General features: G+C 40.8%; 1 protein-coding gene across 3 annotated transcripts in view; it reads right to left on the bottom strand.

Moving 5' to 3' along the window:
- Positions 1-5927: 5927 nt before the first annotated feature.
- Positions 5928-22113, bottom strand: part of fam168a (family with sequence similarity 168 member A) — a 94289-nt gene continuing 78103 nt past the window's right edge. For 2 of the 3 annotated variants that reach the window (XM_068033376.1, XM_068033375.1), the window contains exons 4-7: positions 18404-18529; positions 13567-13709; positions 7938-8115; positions 5928-6058 (exon numbers count right to left, since the gene is read on the bottom strand). In XM_068033376.1, the coding sequence (XP_067889477.1) occupies positions 5946-6058; positions 7938-8115; positions 13567-13709; positions 18404-18529 (560 nt within the window). In that variant the 3' untranslated portion in view covers positions 5928-5945. The remainder of the gene's footprint in view (positions 6059-7937; positions 8116-13566; positions 13710-18403; positions 18530-22113) is intronic. The other variant, XM_068033377.1, reaches the window with a different exon arrangement.

Here is a 22113-nt window from a genome sequence, read left to right as displayed (position 1 = left end):
CTAATTTTGATAATACCTTTTAAATGCAACTAGAAAGGCTAATGTCCAAACTGCATGTCTACGATTTTATGGTTGTTAATATGTAAGATCAGAATGTGCGAGATCAAGAACACCAATAGATCAGATCAAAGAGACGTAGCCACTGTTCTCTTTAAACTGAAAGAACTTATTTGCCTTTCTTGGAGATGGTATTCAGGTTAGGCTCATTTATTTAAAATCTCAATATAGACCTCCTTATAGGATCTAAGTAATAGAAATGGTGAAACACGCAATTTTTTTTTTTAAAAGGATGGCATGTATTCTCACCATTCAACAGGCCTCTTTGGCCATAGCCTCACCAGTGATAAACATTGGTTTATAACAATTTTGAGTAGCTATGATGGAAAAGAACTTAAATGAGGCAGAAGTTTGGAGAAAAGCAGCTTTTACAAAAAAAAACACTAAATGATGCATAAAGTGACCTTTGCACTTTGTTCTTGCAAACAGATTCGGTGCCATGTGGCTTCAATGCACAAGCACCAACGTAAGACTTGAGTAGTTGCATACAATGTCTGACTCCAGATCTGCAGAGAGATAAAATGAACCACAACTTTAAACCATGTCTATATTGTATCTGAAATATTGTTAGCTTGAATGTAATTAATCACCATTCACAGAGAAAAAAAAACTGTCCACAAGCCCTGGGTGCAATTTACTTTATATTATGCATATATTTTCAATAGAGTTTGATTTTGTAAACTTTGATTTGCATTTTAGTACTTCAGTCTTAAAAGTCTGGATACTAAAATTCTAAGCTGAGGATATTTACACAATGCAACCAAAATGCCACAGCCCTAAACAGAATTGTAAAACAGTACATAAGATAGAGCTTGGTTAAAGTTAATCAGAAGTACTGAAAAATGGATTAAATATTTAAATTTGCTGACAAGAAATGGGGACTCCCAAGGAAAAAATAGGGAACAAGTGGACTAGAGGGATCTGATATAGATTATACAGTAATACTAATAACTTGCATTTATATAGGACCTGTAAAATAGGAACCATCTCAGGATGCTTCACAGGAGCATATCCAAACAAAAATGGGCACTAAAGACGCCAGCTTTAAAGAGGGTCTTAAAGCGGTTGAGGGGTTTAGAGAGGGCATTCCAGAGCTTCAGTCTATCCAGCAGAAGGCACTTCATCAATGGAGATAGGAACGCACAAGACCAGAGTTGGTGGAATACAGAGTTCTTGGGTTTTAGTGCTGGAGGAGGTGACAGTGATAGGGAAGGGCGAAGCCATTGAGGGATTGGAAAACAAAGAACAAAGAAAATTACAGCACAGGAACAGGCCCTTCAGCCCTCCAAGCCTACGCCGATCCAAATCCTCTATCTAAACCTGTCGCCTATTATCTAAGGGTCTGTATCTCTTTACTTCCTGCTCATTCATGTATCTGTCTAGCTATATCTTAAAAGACGCCATCATGCCCGCGTCTACCACCTCCGCTGGCAATGCGTTCCATGCACCCACCACCCTCTGTGTAAAGAACTTTCCACGCATATCCCCCTAACAAGGATGATAATTCTGAAAACAAAGACTTTGGTCGACCAACAACCAACATAGGCTGGCGAGCACAGGGGTGATGGGTGAGCACAGCTTGGTGCGGGTTAGGATACAGGCATCAGAATTTTGCAGGAGCGCGTTTATTCAGGGTGAAAAATGAGGGGACAGTCAGGACAGCATTGGAATAGTCAAGTCTGGAGGTGGTAAAAGGGTGAATGTGGGCTTTAACAGGACTTAAGCGGAGGCAGGGTGTAATCTAGTGATGTTAATGAGGTGTAGGCGGTCTTTGTGATGGAGAGGATATGGGGCCGTAAGCTTAACTTGGTCAAATAGAACACTGAGGCGGTTTCAGCCTGAGACAGTCATCAGAGAGGGAGACATTGTGGTTTTGGTGTGCAGCTACATTTATAATAGATTTACCAGTTGTGCCACAAGGCAACTCCAAGGAAAACTAGCAATGTTTATACTGCAGAAAAGGTGACCAAGGGGAGACCTGATCAAAATTAAAAATTTTATGAGAATATGTATACATATGCATACACCCACATGCACATTATCTGAACAACTGTGACAAAACCACAAATTTTGTAACCAAGACACACAGAAAGGGGAAGATGAACAGTTTATCTTTAACTACTTTACAGAGATAGTGGCAAATGCATAGCATAGACAGTGCAGAAAGACAGCAGAAGCAATGTCAGCAAATACAAAAGTGAATTGAAGTTTTTTTTGGCAATAGAAACAATTTTATAGATACGAGAAAGATGCCAACATATTTTTTGAACTTTGGGACTGACCAAATGGATCATGGCATTTTCCAGTCATCTACATTTAAATTAATCCCCCCGATGAACTGAAACTGCTTGAAATATTCAGTTACCATATTCAGCCAAAAATTAATCTATAACAGTCTTGTGTTGGTATCTTAAGAAATAAAACACAATTGTATGTATAAGAGTATAAAATTAATTAGAACAATGTCAAGCATGAGGTTGTTTCCCTTCTTGCAACCCATCCATGAAAAGGTTAAGAAAGACATCACATGGGGTTAGAACTAACCTCGGCTACAGCATTCCAGTTCTGCTAAACAAAAATTTCCAAAATTTTATAAAAATCAAAACCTTTCGGGTTAATGACAGTGCAAGTCTCCATTGCATACAGGATGAGGTTTTTAGTTCACCTCAAGTGCAAACAAATGTGAAGGTAATGTCGTCACAGACTGCCAATAATAAATTTAATTCATACCTCCTGAAGTTTATACATTTACCAAATTATATATAGAATGTGTTCCAATGAAAAAGCAAATGACAAGTCCTTCAACTCAAGGGGAAAGCCCTTAAACAGTTACCATGGATGTGCGTAAAGCTGGAAAGAGCTTCATGTATGTACTACGTAGAAATGTTTTCAATCTGTTCACAGCTTGAATAGCTTTGTTGGTTTGTATCAAATCTCTTGTGTTTTATTTGGTATGGTTTGAGAACTATTAGTTCACGTGCTGCACATCTTTCAATAACTGCTGCATTATTGCCACACTATTTCATAGAATGATACAGAACAGGCCTGTGTCGGCGCTTTAAAAGAGCTATCCAATTAGTCCCACTCTCCTGCAATTTTTCTACCCTTGAAGTATTTACTCACTTCCCGTTTGAAAATTACTATTGAATCAGCTTCCACTAACCCTTAAAGAAAAGCACCGAGAACTTAACACCTCCAACATTTCTTGGATGCTGAGACACCTGGGCAGTGCAGTGACCAGATTTGGAAAGGCATTTATATCTTTTTCATAATGGGTAGTTTTTCATCGTTAACAAGAGGGTGAAGGAGGACAAACAAATGCTTGGGCAGTGTTGCAGGTTAACAACTATTAATCTTGAAATGGGTGATTTAATTTTGTTTTCTTTCATTCTTGTCTTCCTTCATTTTTGTCCGAAGACTGTTAATTCAAAGCACTATACCAATGAATACATTAGATTATGTATTTAGCAATGGAAATTCACTAAATTATGTTCTGCAAGTTGTAGCAGAATAAGTGTATACTCAGATTGACAAAGTCAACTCACTGCTCAAAATGGCTTGCATGAATAATTAGTAATTGTCTCAATATTTTGGGGGTAAAATGGGTTGCACACAAATCAACAAAATGGAAATTTGTGTAGTTCTATAACTGTTGGAGGTCAATCATCTCAGTCCCAGCACATTACTACAGGAGTTCCTTGGGGTACTGCCCTAGGCCCAATCATCTTCAGCTGCTACAGCAATGACTGTCCCTCCATCATGTCAGAAGTGGGGTTGTTCACTGATGATTGCACAATGTTCAGCACCATTCACCTACTGAAACAGTCCATGCCCAGATGCAGCAAGACCAGGACAACATCTAGGCTTGGGCATATAAGTGGCAAGTAACATTTGCACCACACAAGTGCCAGGCAATGAATCTAACCATCTCCCCTTGATGTTCAATGGCATTACCATTGCTGAATCCCCCACTAACATCCTGGTGGTTACCATAGACCACAAACTGAACTGGACCAGCCACATAAACACTGTGGCTACAAGAGCTGGTCTGAGGCTGTGAAGTCTGCGGCAAGTAACTCACCTCCTGTCTCCCCAATGCCTGTCCATTATCTACAAGGGGCAGGTCAGGGGTGTGATGGAACACTCTCCACTTGTATGGATGGGTGCAGCTCTAAAAACACCCAAGAAGCTCGACAACATCCAGGACAAAGCAGCCCTCTTGATTGGCACCCCATCCGCCACCTTCAACATTCACTCCCTTTACCACTGACGCACAGTGGCAGCAGCGTGTACAAGATGCACAGTGGCAGCAGCGTGTACAAGATGCACTGCAGCAACTCACCAAGGCTTTCGACAGAACCTTCCAAACCCATGACCTCTACCATCTAGAAAGGCAGGGCAGTTCCCCTCCAAGTCATACACCTTCCTGACTTGGAAATATATCACCATTTTTTCAGTCACTGGGTCAAATCCTGGAACTCACTACCTAACAGCACTGTTGGTGTACCTACCCCACATGGACCGCAACGGTTCAAGAAGGCAGCTCACCACCACCTTCTGAAGGGCAATTAGGGATGGGCAATAAATGCTGGCCGAGCCAGCGACACCCACATCCCATGAGCGAATAAAAAAAATGAATTTAAAGACAGTTCCATAAAAAAATCCCAGACTAGAAAATTAAGATTAAACCTGGTTAGCTTTAATAGATCTTGCAACTCATTCACACAAAAAAAAGGGTTTTACAACTTTCTAATGCTGGCCAGTATGACAGGAAATCTCATTTTACATTACTCTTTGAACAAAATGGTGATCAAGAAACATTATTTTACTGGAGTCTTCAAAGGAAGAATGTCAGTGTAATGTCAAGTCTTAAATTCACATTTAGTGTGAACTGCAATTTAGAGGGGCAAGAGGTGGTACTGGGATAAATCACAAAGAATCAAAAGCAGCAATCATTGCGGCAAGATCATTAACCCAGCATATTCAGATTACTCATAAGGGAGAATGTGTTTACATTTCAACTCGCTAAAACTGGGAAGCAACATCTGCCTTTCCAAATTTCAACATGGTTCCAAGTTATACATATGTATCGCAAATTGTGCATATATTACATTGGAAACAGAGCAAATAATGAATGCATCCAGATCTGGAAGATTTGAATCTTTTAGAAAGCTGGAGCAGTAGGAAGTAAATGTAGCTCAAAGTAGACAAATGTAAAAGGGAGCAAGCAGTCTGTGTATGGATTTAATTATGCTATGTAATTTTATTTGCTAAAAGAAATTTTCAAAATTATGTGAAAGGGATTGATAAAGTTAATCTGTACAAGTTGCTCATATTGGCAAAGATTTCAAAAATTAGACAATTTAGGCATCGAGGAATTGCTATTTTACCCAAATGACTTTTCCTATTCCAAAATTTTCTACATTCTTGAAGCAAATTAAAAATTTTTCAGTACTGGCAAACAAAGTCGTCTTCCAGTCACAGCCTGTCACCTTATGTGTTGCTTTTCCAAATTTTATACTATAGAAAAAAATACTGTATCGGTGGCACAGTAATAAAACTATTGGGGCAGTAGAAATTTGTCTTTAATTATTCTAAAATAATTGCGAGAAATACAATGAGTAGTTGAACAATTTTGACCTGGGAAGATCCTAGGCTCAAACCTGAAACCCAGGATTTTGAGAGAACTGCCAAAAATAAAAAAACATTCTTGATACATGATTTAAAAATGTCTCTTAAATTACACGTTAGAATTATATAAGGTATGTGTTTACTAAACATTAGTCTACATTGAAAATCAATTCTCAAAAGACAGGTTACATTTACAATGGACATCCAACCAAATATTGACTAATATTGTGTTAACTTACATGAATTGGTTAGCGAATTTACCAATGTGGAGGTACATAGCTATACGCAGGTGTTCCTTGAGTCCTGTATGTTGGCACAGAAACAGGATGTGGTCCTAGTTGAGTGTGTTGTGGCGTGGTCAGCAGAGTCCCTTTTGGGGAAGGGGAAAAGACGACTTCAGTTCAGTAGTTTTTAATGCAACAATTTACTTTGTTACAGAAAAAATAATAATGTGAACCTTGTGATAAAGGTGCTGCACTATGTTAATATATTTAGTTTCCCCGTTCCTTTGTACCCAATGCAAGTTCCATTGCAGGTAATAAGGATTTTCAGCAATTCTTTACTTCAAATGTACAGCACATGGAAAGTTATTTTCACAGAATAGTCAAGGTTCAAATGACTTTCCTCAAGCATTTACTTCAATGACTTGCAAATTTTACAATGGTGTTAGGAATTTTTTTCAATGTAATCGAGTGATTAAGAGGAAGAAAATAGGCTTTTTGACACATCCAACTTACCATTTTTAGATTTTTACATCTGTTTATTCTTAGTCTTCTCATTTTGGAGCCATATCTGCTTTCTTTTACCACAATGGACTGAATGATGTGTAGGGAACTCAGATACCAATTATTTTGCAAAAGTTAAAGTTCCTACTACTGTGCTAATACATCAACATGCTCTAAACCACTGCATTTCTTTCACCAAGTTACTTTGGTTCTGTTAGTTGCACTCTTGCCAGAGTCAGAAGAGTCAAGTCCAAGAGTGAGTGCACTATACAATAATCACTGAATTTTAAAGTAATGAATTGTATGTGAAGCAATTTGGGATACTTGAGGGATGTGATGAAGCACTATATAAATGTAAGTATTTCCTTTTTTTTCCATTTACTGATCAGCAATAACCCTATGCTTAGGGTTTAAAAACATTTGACATTTTCCATAGTCTTTACAACTAATGACCAGTGGCAGGCCATTCACATGCAAGCTTAGATGCAGCATAGTAGCAAGATCTTTACTGAGCATTACTGCTCAGAATGAACTTTGAATAGTTTAGAAACAAGAGCTCCTGTGCTACAAGAGTCACAAGTACAGTGCAACTAGCTGAGGCAATTTAGATGACGACTGAAATTTTGCAGGTTTTAACATCACAGGTTTCGGTACAGTTAACCGAACTGGGGAGGCAGTGGTATGGTCACTGGACTAGTAACCCAAAGACCCAGGGTATTGCACTGGGGACATGGGTTTGAATCTCACCCATGTAATTTGAATTTAATCAATAAATCTGGAATTAAAACCTAGTCTAATGATGGCCATGAAACCATTGTCGATTGTTGTAAAAGCCCATCTGTTTCACTAATGTCCTTTAGGGAAGGAAATCTGCTGTCCTTACCTGGACTGGCCTACATGCGACTCCAGACCCACAGCAATGTGGTTGATTCTTAAATGCCCTCTGAAAAGGCCTAGCAAGTCAATCAGTTGTATCTAACTGCTATGAAGTCAATAAAGAATTGGACTGCAGTGGTTCAAGAAGGAAGCTCACCACCACCTCCTCAAGGGCAATTAGGGATGGGCAACAAATGCTGACCTAGCCAGCGACGCCCACATCCCATGAATGAATATAAAAAAAAACTCCCTCAGCAGATTAAATATACAGGCAGTTGATAAAGTGTGTATTGTGAAGAGCATGAAATAACAGAAAATGCTACCAGCATTTTCAGGGAGAACAGTTAACATTTCAGGTTGATGACCTTTCGTCGGAACTAAAGAGCCGTGAAGAGTATATCTGGGCCAAATATGCCTTTCACTTGTGCCATTACTTTTACATTCTCTATTTTAGACCCATCTCAAAGTGGGTCAATTCTCAGTCAGGCAACAAAGTACTGCTGTCCACCTTGGGGGCTGAAAAAAATTGTTTCCTTGTGGTATTAACATCCACGATGAGGCATGAGTTAATTTATGCTTGGGGTGGCATATCAAGAAAAATTGTTATGGAGACACATACTTTCACAAAAGCAGCTAATTATCACTTACCTGCTGTCATCGCCATGGTAGTCCCAGCAACCATTCCCATAGCCATCCCGTTGGTCCGTGGAGCAGGGACAGAAGTTGGGTAAATAGCAGGTTGAATGCTATTGGGTTGCACCACTGTGGTATGGTGGATTACATGAGGCTGTGCTGCATACACAGGCTGTGTGTAATAGGCCCCCTGCTTAAAAAAAAAATCAGCTAAAATCCTAGACAATATTTGATTAAAAGTGCACATCATACTTCCACAAATCAATTGATAGGCCTAAAACACAAGCTTCAGTTCACCAGTATTCAAAAAGCACCTTCACCACATGGTTCAAGGTGGTGACCCACCACCACCTTAAGGCAACCAGTTTTGTGCAATAAATACTGGTCTTGCCAGTGATGGCCATAATCCAAGAATACTTAAAAAAAGATTTTTAGTGCCAATGAATACAGAGAATCAAAAAATTAAGCAACTTTTGCAGTAATGCTGTTCTATATAAACACAAAACCCTTGTTTCCCCAGTTGAACATTTACTCAAGAATGATGGCATGGATCTGAGCAACACAAACCAGGAAGAGTCCTTGTCCGTCTTTTCCCATTCCAGATGCTGAGTAACCTTTGTTTTTAGATCTCAGCCTTGAACACATTGATGCTAGGTTGGCTGACATCAGGTGGAGCACTTCAACTGTACTTTGGAAAAAAAAAAATCAGTCAAATTCCCCACTCTGCTTTTATGCAGCTGAAAAGATCCATTTGTGGGGCCAATGGGTAAGCACAAAGTCCAGCTGGACTATAAGGTCCTTTAGCACTCTGCTTAAATTCTCAAGACTGGCCATTTTGGTGAGACACCCTAAGCTGCTGGCACCACAGAACCATCTCCATCTCAAGGGGAGAAAATGGAGGGGAACAGACTGGTTTCACACTTTCCACTAAAAGAGTCAGTGTTGACATTTTTACCTGAAAATGCAAACTCTAGGACATAAAAAAGCCATTTAGCCCAACAAATCTGCACTTTTTTCCCCCTTCATTAGCCACATTGTGTAATCTGCTTGCTCTCCATTCCTTTTAATATTCCTATTTTTCCAATCAAATAATTCCATTTTACAAGAATTGTTTATTAACTCTACAGTCAGATTATGGCTGACAACTTTTTTCAAAATATACTTTATTCATAAAAATCTGTAAAAATTACATTCCCAAACAGTTTAAAACAGCATCAAGTCAAAAAATACAAACAGTGCAAAGGTGATCAGTTTCCTTCTATACAATTGAGTTGCCTCACAACCCTTCCATTTCATTGTCATGTTATATACATTTTTACATTTACAGCACACAAAATTTTCCCGATACAGTTCGAGGGGTTTCCCATGAATCCAGCCCCTCAGTTCAGCTTGGTGGGGGGGGACCTTACACTGTGGTCTTTCCCCATTGAGCCTTTGCTGTGGCTGCCCCAAGCTTTAGTGCGTCCCTCAGCACGTAGTCCTGGACCTTGGAATGTGCCAGTCTGCAACATTCGGTGGAGGACAACTCTTTGCGCTGGATGACCAGCAAGTTTCGGGCAGACCAAAGGGCATCTTTCACCGAATCGATAGTCCTCCAGCAGCAGTTGATGTTTGTCTCGGTGTGCATCCCTGGGAACAGCCCGTAGAGCACAGACTCCTGTGTTAGAGCTGCTTGGGATGAATCTCGACAAAAACCACTGCATCTCTTTCCACACCTGCTTTGCAAAGACACATTCCATGGGGAGGTGGGCAACCGTCTCTTCCCCACCACAGCCACCGCGGGGGCATTGTGCAGAGGGGGCGAGACTTCGGGCGTGCATGAAGGATCTGACAGGGAGGGCCCTTCTCACCACCAGCCAAGCTACATCTTGGCGCTTGTTTGAAAGTTCTGGTGATGAGGCATTCCGCCAAATGACTTTGGCGGTCTGCTCGGGGAACCATCCGACAGGATCCCCCGTCTCCTTTTCCCGTAGGGCCTTGAGGACATTCCGTGCAGACCACTGCCTGATGGACCGGTGGTCAAAGGTGTTTTCCCGCAGAAACTGCTCCACGAAGGATAGGTGGTACGGCACGGTCCAACTGCATGGAGCGTTCCGCGGTCACAACAGGCCCATCCTTCGCAACACCGGGGACAGATAGAACCTCAGCACGTAGTGACATTTGAAGTTTGCGTACTGGAGATCTACACACAGCTTGATGCAGCCGCACACGAAGGTGGTCATCAGGATGAGGGCCACGTTGGGTACATTTTTCCCGCCCTTGTCCAGAGATTTGAACATCGTGTCCCTCCGGACCCGGTCCATTTTAGATCCCCAGATGAAGCGGAAAATGGCACGGATGACTGCCACAGCGCAGGAGTGGGGTATGGGCCAGACCTGTGCCACGTAGAGCAACATGAGCGCCTCGCACCTAATGACCAGGTTCTTACTCACAATGGAGAGAGATCGCTGCCCCCACATGCCCAACTTTTGTCGTACGTTGGCTACTCGCTCCTTCCAGGTTTTGGTGCACGCCCCGGCCCTTCCGAACCATATCCCCAGCACCTTCAGGTAATCTGACCTGACTGTGAAGGGGGCAAAGGATCGGTCAGCCCAGTTCCCAAAGAACATGGCCTCGCTCTTGCCGTGGTTAACTTTGGCTCCCGAGGCCAGTTCGAACTGGTCGCAGATGCTCATCAGTCTGCGCACTGACAGTGGATCCGAGCAGAAGACAGCGACGTCATCCATGTACAGGGAGGTTTTAACCAGAGTGCCTCCGCTGCCTGGGATTGTCACCCCTCTTATGCTCGCATCCTTCCTAATAGACTCAGCAAAGGGTTCCATACAGCAAACAAACAAGACCGGGGAGAGAGGACAGCCCTGTCTGACTCCAGATTTGATCGGGAAACTTTCCGATTCCCACCCGTTGATTGAGACTGCGCTACTGATGTTTGTGTAGAGTAGTTGGATCCAATTGCAGATTCCCTCCCCAAACCCCATTTTGGAAAGCACGTCCATCATGTAGGTGTGCGATATCCTGTCAAAAGCCTTTTCCTGGTCCAGGCTGATGAGGCAGGTGTCCACCCTCCTGTCCCGTACATAGGCGATCGTATCCCTAAGTAGCGTGAGACTATCAGAGATCTTCCTGCCGGGTACAGTGCAGGTCTGATCGGGGTGAATCACCAACTCCAGAGCAGATTTGACTCGACTGGCTATGACTTTGGACAGAATCTTGTAGTCAACATTAAGCAGTGAGATGGGCCGCCAATTTCTGATTTCTGCCCTCTCCCCCTTCTATGGCTGAGAACTGCCGACTCCAACCACACACTGTGCTAAAGTTTTCTCTAAGTTTCCCTTCAATTCTTTGTGATCATCTTAAATTCATGACCTATCATTTTGGTCACGCTGACCTGTGGAAATAATCTTTTACCTATCATAGCTCTCCATTTCTTAACTGCCTAGATTTCAGTGGAGGGAAGAAAAAGCTCAAAGTTCTTCAATCTCTCTCCACAACTGCAATCCTTTGGCCCTGGTAACATCTTAATGGACCAGTGCTTTTATAACATTCCTACAATGAGTGCACAATATTCCAACTAGAGGCCTGCTTTAGGTCGGGAAAAAGAACCCGACCGAACCACAGTGGACCCGACCCTCCCTTTACTTACCTTCCTGACACTGAACCTGAAGCGCATGCGCGATGATGTCATAGTGATATCACTCGCTCACTGCACAGACTCAGTTTTGTCCCAGACTCCCAGCTCAAGTAAGTTTTTTATTTTTTAATACTTACCAGCAGACCACTTACCGTGCGTGTCCGGCCCGACCAGAGCCCGAAAGCCTGCCCCGACCTGAACACATGTCGCCGGGTAGCAGGCCTCTAATTCCAGCAACAGTTAACTCCCCCATGTTGGCCGACATAGCATGCACATACCTCACACACTGGTCCCCTCCCATTCAAAGCCACCATTCCCCCTAGACATAGAAGCTGCTTCCATACGTAAGCTGTTGATTTAGTTTCACTTCTCCCAACTGCCTCCATGCCTATCTAACATTATCATGAATGAGTCACAATTGCCTACAGGTGAACATCAAGATGATTGAATTCATTTTGCATAGAACCACAGAAAAGTCACGGCACAGAAGGAGGCCATTCAGCCCATCGTGTCTGCGCTGGCTGAAAAAAAAATAGCCGCCCAATCTAATGCTTTTCGCCCCACCACAAATTTAATTACTGAATTCACCCAACTCCCAGGCTAAAGCAGACTGAATGAAATTGGTGCCCTGTTCAACCGAGCTGAGCTTCGGAACCCATGTGCTATCCACCATTAAGACCACTTAATCTCATCTCTGCCGCTGAAAAACTTAAACAGCAGAATAGACTATTATAATGTTCTTACTGGTCGCCCATCCTCCCCACACCGATTTACACTGGCTCACAATTTTCCAGTACATTAATTTTAAATCTTTGTCTCAATTTATAAATTATTCCCATTCCCACGATTTTGCCCATTGTCAGCTATGGGTCAGTTGGTAGCACTTTTGCCATCGAGTCAGAAACTTGCAGGGTGAAGTCCACTCCAGTGCAATACTGAGTGAGTGCTGCACTGCCAGAAGTACTACGTTTTGGATTAGATGTTAACCAGATGCCCTGCCTGCCCATTCAGGTGGACATAAAATATCCTATGGCACTACATCGAAGAGTGAGGAGATCCCTCTGCCCCACCCCTAGACCAATATTTATCTTTCAACCAAGAGTTAAAAACAGATGATTTGGTCATCACATTGCTGTTCGAGACACCTTGACTGAATTTAATGCGGATGGCGGTAACCTCGACAGAGGGCCGGAAACCGAGGGGCAACCCCGCCTTGTCCATTTCCAGCAGCCACAAACTGATTCTCTGCCCATCAGGCAATTAACTGCAACTAACTAAGGATGGAGGTCCCATTTCCAGGAGTTGCCGGCCCTCCATTTGGCTGGCAGTTCTTCAATCCCAGATGATCACCGGGAACGGAGGCCACTTTGGTACTGCACCCGACTCAGAGCAGCATCATGGATGCCACCCTGGAACCCAGGTGAGTGGGGTCAGGCTTTCAGGGACTAATCAGGCAGGACCCAGGGAGTGGTCATTGGTGAGGGCTGGTGATACCACAGTGGGCAGCCCTTGCCACCTGAGGGGAGGTGGGAGGGGGCCCTCCTTGTGCCACAGGGGGCCTGATCAAGTGACAGTTAATAAAAGCCTTTACAGTGAAAGTTCATGAGTTGGTGTTTGTATAGGGTGGATCTGGGAATGCGAGGAAAATGTTCAAAGTGTGGGACAAAAGGAGGCTAGAATGCAAAATAGGTCAGATCCAGAGAAACAAAGCTCAAGGAATGGCTTGTGTTGAAGGCTACAGATAAACAAAAGAGAGCTAATGGAAAAACTTGGCGACTAAACAAGAACTCTCCCAAACCTAATTTAACTCGAAACAATCCTGCCCATTATATACACATCTTTTAGCACAGTACCTAATACCAACCGTTAGTTTAAAGGATATACACATTAATTTCATCAATCTGACAATACACTGTTACATCAAAAGTAGCAACATTTGCACTATTTACATATGCAAATATGTAGTTTTAAGGATTTTTTGGATTACTGCATTCCATTTGGTATAAAATTTACCTGGGCATATAGATTCTGCTGTGGATAGGCACTTCTAATGGGATACATGGCAGTCTGGTAAGGGTTTGGAGATGGAGAATAAGGGGGAGGTGCACCATTGCTCTGAGTAGGTGCTACCTTATAAGGGGTTCCTCCAGTGTACCCTAAAAAGATAAAAAAAAATAATTAAAATGTCTAGAACACTATCAATACAAACTTTTTCCTAACAACTCATTCCTGGGATGGTTCTGAAGTCAAATCTGACATTTTTCCAAAGCTTTAACTTGGCTCATATCCTCTGAACTGCTACTATTCACATTCAAGTCATAAGATTCCTTGGTGTGTTAAAAATCATTAGAAATCAAGTAAATAGTAGCATCAGATCCTTAAATTTGCATCATGAATTCAGAAATCAAAAGCTAAATGGTCAATAGTTAAACAGCAACACCCTACTAGACTGAAAAATACAAAGAAAAAAAAGTTTTTTTTATAATTAACTTATGGAAAGCATGCGGTAAAATTTCTACTCATTCCCCAAGGTTGCTGCTGCACACAACTTTAGCATACTTTATGACAACCGCTGAAACATCATTTGGTTAAGACAAGATAATGGCCCAGAATTTGCTGGAGCAGGGCATCTCACAGAATACCAGGTTTTAGATATTCCCACCCTACCTCCATCTCACCCTTCAGCTCGAAAAATTTCTGCACCTCAAATTACTGGAAGTACAAGTTGATCATTGGGCAACTGGGACCTTGGTGAACCACAGGGATCAACCATGTTTTTCCTGAACCAATGAGATTTGATAAGAGAAGAAACAGGAATGATGGAGCAGGAAACAGTGAATCAGTCAAATTAAATAGAAATTGAGAGGGAATGAAAGATTGGATTGAGAGAAGACAGACAAGGAAATGAAGAAAGTAGTTAAAATATTTTAAGGACCTCTAGGAACAATTTACTACCTGCAGGAATGAGGCTTTACAGTTCCATTAGTTCGCAATGTCTAGACAGGTGAGTGGTATTTCAGGAATATAGATCGCCATTTATTAGCTCCCCATGTCATCAAGTTTACTTTAACACTCCAAATGCAGCAATTTCTTGAAACTTACAAGAGGGGGAACGGCAAGCATCTATTTTCTCAAGACCAATGGTGCAGTTGCATTAATCGCCCAGTAATTTATGGTTATTCACAATTCATAGAGCATCTATTCCTCATCATAAACCGCAGGGTTATTCACACACCAATAATGTGTGCACATGAAACAGGCCCTTAACTTCCCAACAAACTCTGGGCCAATATGCTAACTGGAGTTCAGAACCATATCAGAGTGCATAACCAAGATACAAGCGTGGTATGGCTAATAGATTTTGCTATCAGAATTACTTGTTTGAAGTGCAATCTAGATTTTAATAAAGTCTGTCTGCCATAAGATGCGAACTAGCTATTTGTCCCACTGAAAAAGATTTTAAAAAAAAATTAGTTTGCATCATTACTTAATCCTACATTCAATTTTATTCCATGCGTATTTGAAGGTTTTATGGCTGGAATAATTTTAATAGGACATTTTACATTATAGGTTAGCTGTAAACTATAAACCCTACATGTTGGATAAGCTTGTATGTGTTCTTTATGCAAGATAATTCTATCTTTAATTATATAGCCACAGCTTTCAATCTATGCTATATATTCATGACATGTCTGCAACATCCCTTAATGACAAACATCTCAAACTACTTACTGCGTGGCAAAAGAAAAATGTTCAAAAAAAACTTTACACAAAAATTATACAGAACATCTACCTTTCAAAAGCAACAGGATGCAAACTCAAGGTGGAGTTATGCATCTGTCAGACGTGGCAATGAATAGAGATCACAATTTTTCCCCCAGGAGAAAAAGGAAAATTAATCAGTGGTTGGTTACAAAGCAGTATTAATAGACACCTGAAAGCAGGCCTGAGGGAACCTGAGAGAAAAATGATAGTGGAGAACAACAGGGGCAAACAGATCCTTGGTTGGATGCATGTTTCAAAATGAAATATCACTCTCAGGATGAAGCAATTTGAATCTGAGGTACTGGCCCCATCTCCAAGCACCTTAAGAAATAATAGGGGGAACAAAATGTCGCCCTTCCCAAGGAAAAACTGTATTAACTGTCTTCATGTAAATGTGTTGTTGGCTCTTTCAGCCATAAACCCCTCTAAAATGATTTGTATAGTAGTTCCAATTCTGGCTAATTACCATTACATTTAAATGAGTGTTGAGCCCATTGGCTCTGGATGGTAATTTTGGCACTTAGACCCAAAGTTTCACAGTGCTGCGAAACTGAACAAAGTCCTTTAAAAAATTTTAATAAGATTGGCATCCAGGACTAGGAAGGTTGTTAATTACAGTTCAACCTAACAACTGGCTAGAGGCGGGCAAACCAACCCTAGTCATCCAAGCAGGATTTTCTCTGGCTGAGAGATCCAGCATTACAAATTGCTGTGACATTACAGGTGACTAAGAAAACTGGACTCATTCTTGGGAAGACATTTATTTTCATCCCAATCTCAGAAGCTATTTCCTATTGTTGCACATCAGCAATTAAGATCTTTGGATCAGATGCACCAGGGAGGAACATTCCTCATTTCTATTGGTTAAACATTAGCAAGTCAAAGTTTTATCTTAATCTTCTGTAAGTGTATTGGAACTTACAAGTTACTGCAAAATGCATTTTACACTTTAATTTTACATTTCATTTCACATTTCCTGTAATATATCTGCTTGAATACAATCTTGTTATCTTGGGGTGAGATTTAAGAGTATTGCACCCAGTGCATAATTTATACGCTGGGCTCAATGTCATCATACTCCCCTGGCCGAATATAATTCAGCATCCGGTCTGTTAATTTACACTTAAAATATCCAAACTCTCTCGCATGCATACATACATTCACACCCCAACTAACTAGGTAATGCAAATCGCCTTGCCTCTTAAAAAGGACTTACCTGCTTCACGTAGAGAAATTGGACGTGGCCAGCCTTTTGGAAAAAGTCATGCGTACAGTACAACCTGTCCACAAATATAATCTACAATCATTTTAAAATATTTGGCCCTGCCCAATTTTCATTATATTAGGGAAAATGGAATTTAGGTCAGACACAATATAAATTGGTTTTCTCCAGCTTGGTATTCTGAAAGAAATTAGAAAAAGAGAGACCCTTCAATCTGGAAGATTTCCAATGTTTTTCCTCTGTAAAGATCCTCCACAAATAGAGAGCTCCTCCAATGACAGCTCAGATGCATCTGACATTGAGGAGTTCCTGTGGACTGTTCACCAACTATGTTCAGTGGAGTAGTACATTGTTTCAATGTGAAACAGGAGGGAGTCTATTTGAGATCGGGTGGAGGCAGGTGGGGAAAGGAAAGGGAAAGAGAAGAAATACAGGGAAAAAGCAGATTGAAAATACAAATATTTCCTACCAGGCAGGAGATTAATATCTATGTAGGGGGAGGACATCATGATGAAAATATTACCATAATTTTTACTTTGGAAGATATGCAATCCCATTTCCAGTCACCAGTTCCTAATGCATAAAATCAAGTTTAATTTCTTGCACTTTAGTTTGGGGCTGAACTTTTAATGTTTTTTTTTACAAATATCACATTTTAGTGAAAATTGCATTATAAATTTACAAATATTGCACTGGACAGCAGCTTCATCCCCTTATCAAGGTCTTAAGATGTAAACTATTTGTGATGAGATTTTCTTTCAAATTCACAACTGTGTTAGCACTGCACAACAATTCCCTCTTTTTACTGGTGCTGGTTACTGTTAATAAAGTAAATCACAGTAAGCTATGCTCTTCATCAAATCAGGTGACAGTCTACAAGTCTATGGAACAATAAGATTTAAAAAAAAAATCAATTGTGGACTTAGATGCTATATATTCTGCCAGAGCTGCAGTACTTTTCTGGATCCATCTTATTTCATAACCCCATGTAAATCAGACTGTTCTACAATACTGTAACATTAGTAAAATGATTATATATTTTACATAATATATATCTTCAGTATACTGAACGCACAAATTTAATGCAGAATACAAAAATGAGTTTGGTAAAGTATAACTTATGCAACGGATTTTGAGTTTGTTCTACCCCAAGTATACTTAAGAAAGCAAGGATTGTATTTGCAGTTAGGCACATAGCAGCACAGAAAGTAGTTTGAGATTCTTAGTCATATATGTCCTCCAGATTATATTTAAAAACAATTTTTCTACTAGATAAATTACCATCTCTAACATGTGCAGAAGAGACATGGCCTAACTAAAGTTGGGCAAGATTTTCACCTTAATCTTAGAGCTTGTAGGGAAGCAGAATTATTTATCCTCCATGATTTTAAATATCTTTTTGAGTTGCCTTCTCCCTCTCAAGTATGGTACAAACTAAACTTAAGCACGTTAATAACCTTGCAAATATAAATGGATTTTGTTCTGGTCTCTATTTTCTAATGATCAAGTCAAGTTAAATTTATTTGGAAATACAGAAAAATGGTTTGTCAAATTACTATGAATTTGGCAAATATCTATTACTGGTATGCACTTATAATTTCAGCATCCAACTTTATCACTTGTGCACCCTAACTTCATACTTACTATACATAGCAAACTGCTTTCTATCTCCAAATAAGCGGACATTCACAACTTACTTTTCCTAACCCAAATTAAAGACTTTTAAGCAGTTTCAGAAGATGCCTCAAATGAAGAAATAACTGGCTCATAATTCCCCCAAACTCTTCTGCACATTACACTTCACAAAATAAATCAGTTCTATCAAGTTCTACAATATAAAAAGGAAAAATGTGTTTTATTTACTGAATGATGCAGAAGAAGCTTGGAAAGTTCTGCTCTCAGTGCCAGCATCGACAGGGAGGTCATAAGTACCCTCAGAGGCACCAGAAGTTGATGTCTGCGGCCAGCTCTGCCTCATCATGAATAAAGCTTGCACAGAGACAGAAAAGGGTGTTACTAAACAAAATTGAGCTCAACATTTTTAATAATGCATTTTGAAGACTTAGATTACTTGCCCCAGCAATCAATTTTCATTAAGAGTACAATGCTATTTTTCTCTTACAGCCTAGTGTCATGAAGTCATTTCTATTACTGCGTTTGAACTGCTCAATGAAACAGTTCTATTGAGAAGGTACAGTATAAACACGACTATGGAAGAAAAAAAACTTAATTAGCAATTTCCATATTCCTCCTACAATATCAAACAGATTCGCAGTTTTATTAGTCAGTTAGGCAAGCAAAGCAAAAGTTGAGGTTCAATAGCTACAAGAAATTTGCATCTAAACTTTTTTAGATTTGCACAATGTGTTAGTAAAGACCAAAACAGCTTCACTTTCTCCAGACTGCAGTCCTCGTGTACTCAAGTACTCACTGGAAGGTAATGTTTAAAAAGTTGATTAGAAGAATATGGCTTTGTACTAGGAAACGAGCATGTTCTGCACATGGATTCTGAAGCACAGAGTTATATAGATTGGCTATATATTGTATATAGATTGGCTAGTTGACATTTGCACATACCTGTTTTTATATTTCTACCTTTGCCTGAACCTTTTTACTTTAGTACTAGTAAATTTCCTGTGACGTTGCCCATGGTCAGTTGATGAATTCAAGTTTTTATTTATATACAAGATGGTGAAAAAGTTGAGGCACTTCAACAAATTACTTGTATAGCGGCTTTAACGTTAAAAAAAATTCCCCAAGATGTTTCCCAGGAGAATAGAACAAAATATGACAAATCATAAGGAGATATTAGGTCAGATGACCAAAAGCAGATGGCTGTACAGGGGGGCACACAATGATGATTGGAAGAGTAATAGTGATAGGAGATTTGATAAGTAGGGAAATAGACAGGTGTTTCTGTGGCCACAGACATGTCATGGTCCACAACCACATAGGCAGAAAGAGGGATGTGGTCCTGCAGTCAGAATTTAGAAAGCTAGGTAAGAAATTAGCAAGCAGGACCTCTTAAAAAAAAAAAATCAATCTCCAGATTATTCCCAGTACCACACGTGAGTATAGAAATAGGAGGATAAAGCAGATGAACGTGTGGCTGGAAAGATGGTACAGGAGGGAGGGCTTTAGATTCCTGGGACATTGGAACCAGCTCTGGCAGAGATGGGACCTATACAGGCCAAACAGGTTGCACCTAAATAGAGCCGGGACCCATTTCCTCATGGGGAGATCTGCTAGTACTAATGGGGAGGATTTAAACTAACTTGGCAGGAGTGTGGGAACCAGGAGGTAGTATCAGAGAGGAATACCAAGGTACACAGAATACTGGGAGAGCCATAAGAGTAGGAAATAGTAAGTTAAGTGGGTCCAGAGTAAGGGAGGACGTAATCAAGTCTAAATTAGGGCTACTGTGCATCTATGTGAATGCGCAGAGTATGGCAAGGAAGATTGGTGAGTTACAGGTGCAGATGACGACAATGTGGCGTTAACAGACACCTGGCTCAAAGAAGTGTAGGACTGGGTATTAAATATTCCGCGATACAGCGTATTCAGGAAAGGGGGAGAAGTGGCATTATTAAGGAGAACATTGCAGTGCTGGAGGCAGAGTATGTCCCAGAGGGGTCAAAAACAGAATTTATTTGGTTAAAGCTAAGGAACAAAAAAGGTGCAATTACATTGCTGGGTGTAGGCCACCAACTAGTGGGAAAGATGTAGAGGAACAAATTTGCAAGGAAATTTCAGAGAGAAGCAAGAATTATAAAGTTGTTTTAATGGGAGGCTTTAATTATCCAAATATAGACTGGGACAGAGCAGTGTAAAGGGCAGAGAGGAGCAAGAGTTCCTAGAGCATGTTCAGAAAATTTTCTACAGCAGTATGTTTTCAGTCCAATAAGAAAGGAGGCACTGCTATACCTGGTTCTTGGGACTGAGGTGGGCCAATTGGATTAAGTGTCAGTAGCAGAACATTCAGGGGGCAGTCATCATTGTATCAAAGTTTTGATTGGCTATGGAAAAGGACAAGGAATAATCCAGAGTACGAATAATTAACTGGGGGAAAGCCAGCTTCAATGAGGTAAGAATGGATCTGGGACAGATAAATTTGCATCAAAGGTTGGAAGGCAAGACTGTAACTGAACACTGGGCTGCCTTTAAAGAGGAGATTGTGGAACTATCCCCCGACTGTGCCCGAACTAAGGGGAAAAGGTAGGGCAAACAAATCCAGCAAACAGCTGGATTCCAGCTCCCTGAATGATGAAAGATAGAGATTAAGATCAAGAAGAAACATTAGCTTATGACAGATGTTGGGTGGTAATACAACCGAGGACAGGACGAATATAGAAGGTTCAGAGGGGAAGTGAAAAAGCAACAAGAGAAGGAAAGAGTATGAAGAGAGGCTGGCAACTACATAAAAGGGAATTCAAAAGTCTTCTATAAACAGTAAAAAAGTAGTAAAAGGATGAGTGGGGCTGATTAGGGCCCAGAATGGGGATTTACGCTTGGAGGCAAGGGGCATAGCTGAGGTATTAAATGAATACTTTGCATCTGTCTTTAAAAAGACAGAAGCTGCGCAGGCCATGGTGAAAGGGGAGATAATTCAGACATTTGAAGGGTTTAAAATTGTTAAGGTGGTGGTATTGGATAGGCTGTCTGTACTTAAAGTGGATAAGACATCAGGACTGGATGAGATGCATCCAAGGATACTAAGGGAAGCGAGAGTGGAAACTAGAGGCGTACTGGCCATAATTTTCCAGTCTTCCTTAAACGCAGGGGTGGTGCCAGAGGACTGGAGAATTGCAAATGTTTACACCCTTATTTAAAAAAAAAGGGTGCAAAGTTAATCCTAGAATCTACAGGCCAGTCAGTTTAACCTCAGCAGTGGGGAAGCCTCAAAAAACAATAACTGGGGACCAAATTAATAGTCACTTAGATGAATGCAGGTTAATTAAAGAAAGCCAGCATGGATTTGCTGCAGTTTTTTGATGAGGCAACAGAGAGACAAAGAGGATTGACGAGCGTAATGCAGTTGATATGAACATGGACTTCCGAAAGGCATTTGATAAAGTGCCACACAACAAACTTGAGCAAAGTTATAGCTCATGGAATAAAAGGGATAGTAGCAACATGGATATGAAATTGGCTGAGTGACAGGAAACAGAGTATTGGTTAATGGATGTTTGAGACTGGAGGAAGGTTTGCAGTGGAGTTCCCCAGGGGTCAGTGTTAGGACCCTTGCCCTTTCTGTTATGTATTAATGACCTAGACCTTGGCGTACCAGCCAGAATTTCAAAATTTGCGGATGATACAAAACTTGGAGGCATTGTGAACTGTGAGGAGGATGGTTAGATCTTCAAAGGACATCTTTAATTGCAGCAGCTTTTTCGGGAGCAGAGAGTGAGCGAGTGAGCAGCTGGGAAGGTCAGTTTGAAAGTAAATTTAATTTCCTTTTGTTTTTCGGCGGAGGCCAGGGGGCTGCTGGGTAAGTAAAACACTATATATTTGGGCGGTTTCTGAACCCGAGACACCACACTTGTCGTGTCTCCCACCCGCCCTCCTCCTCTAAC

This window comes from Heterodontus francisci, chromosome 6 (assembly GCF_036365525.1).
Source record: "Heterodontus francisci isolate sHetFra1 chromosome 6, sHetFra1.hap1, whole genome shotgun sequence".
Taxonomy (NCBI): domain Eukaryota; kingdom Metazoa; phylum Chordata; class Chondrichthyes; order Heterodontiformes; family Heterodontidae; genus Heterodontus; species Heterodontus francisci.
This window is presented reverse-complemented; position numbering and strand designations above follow the sequence as displayed.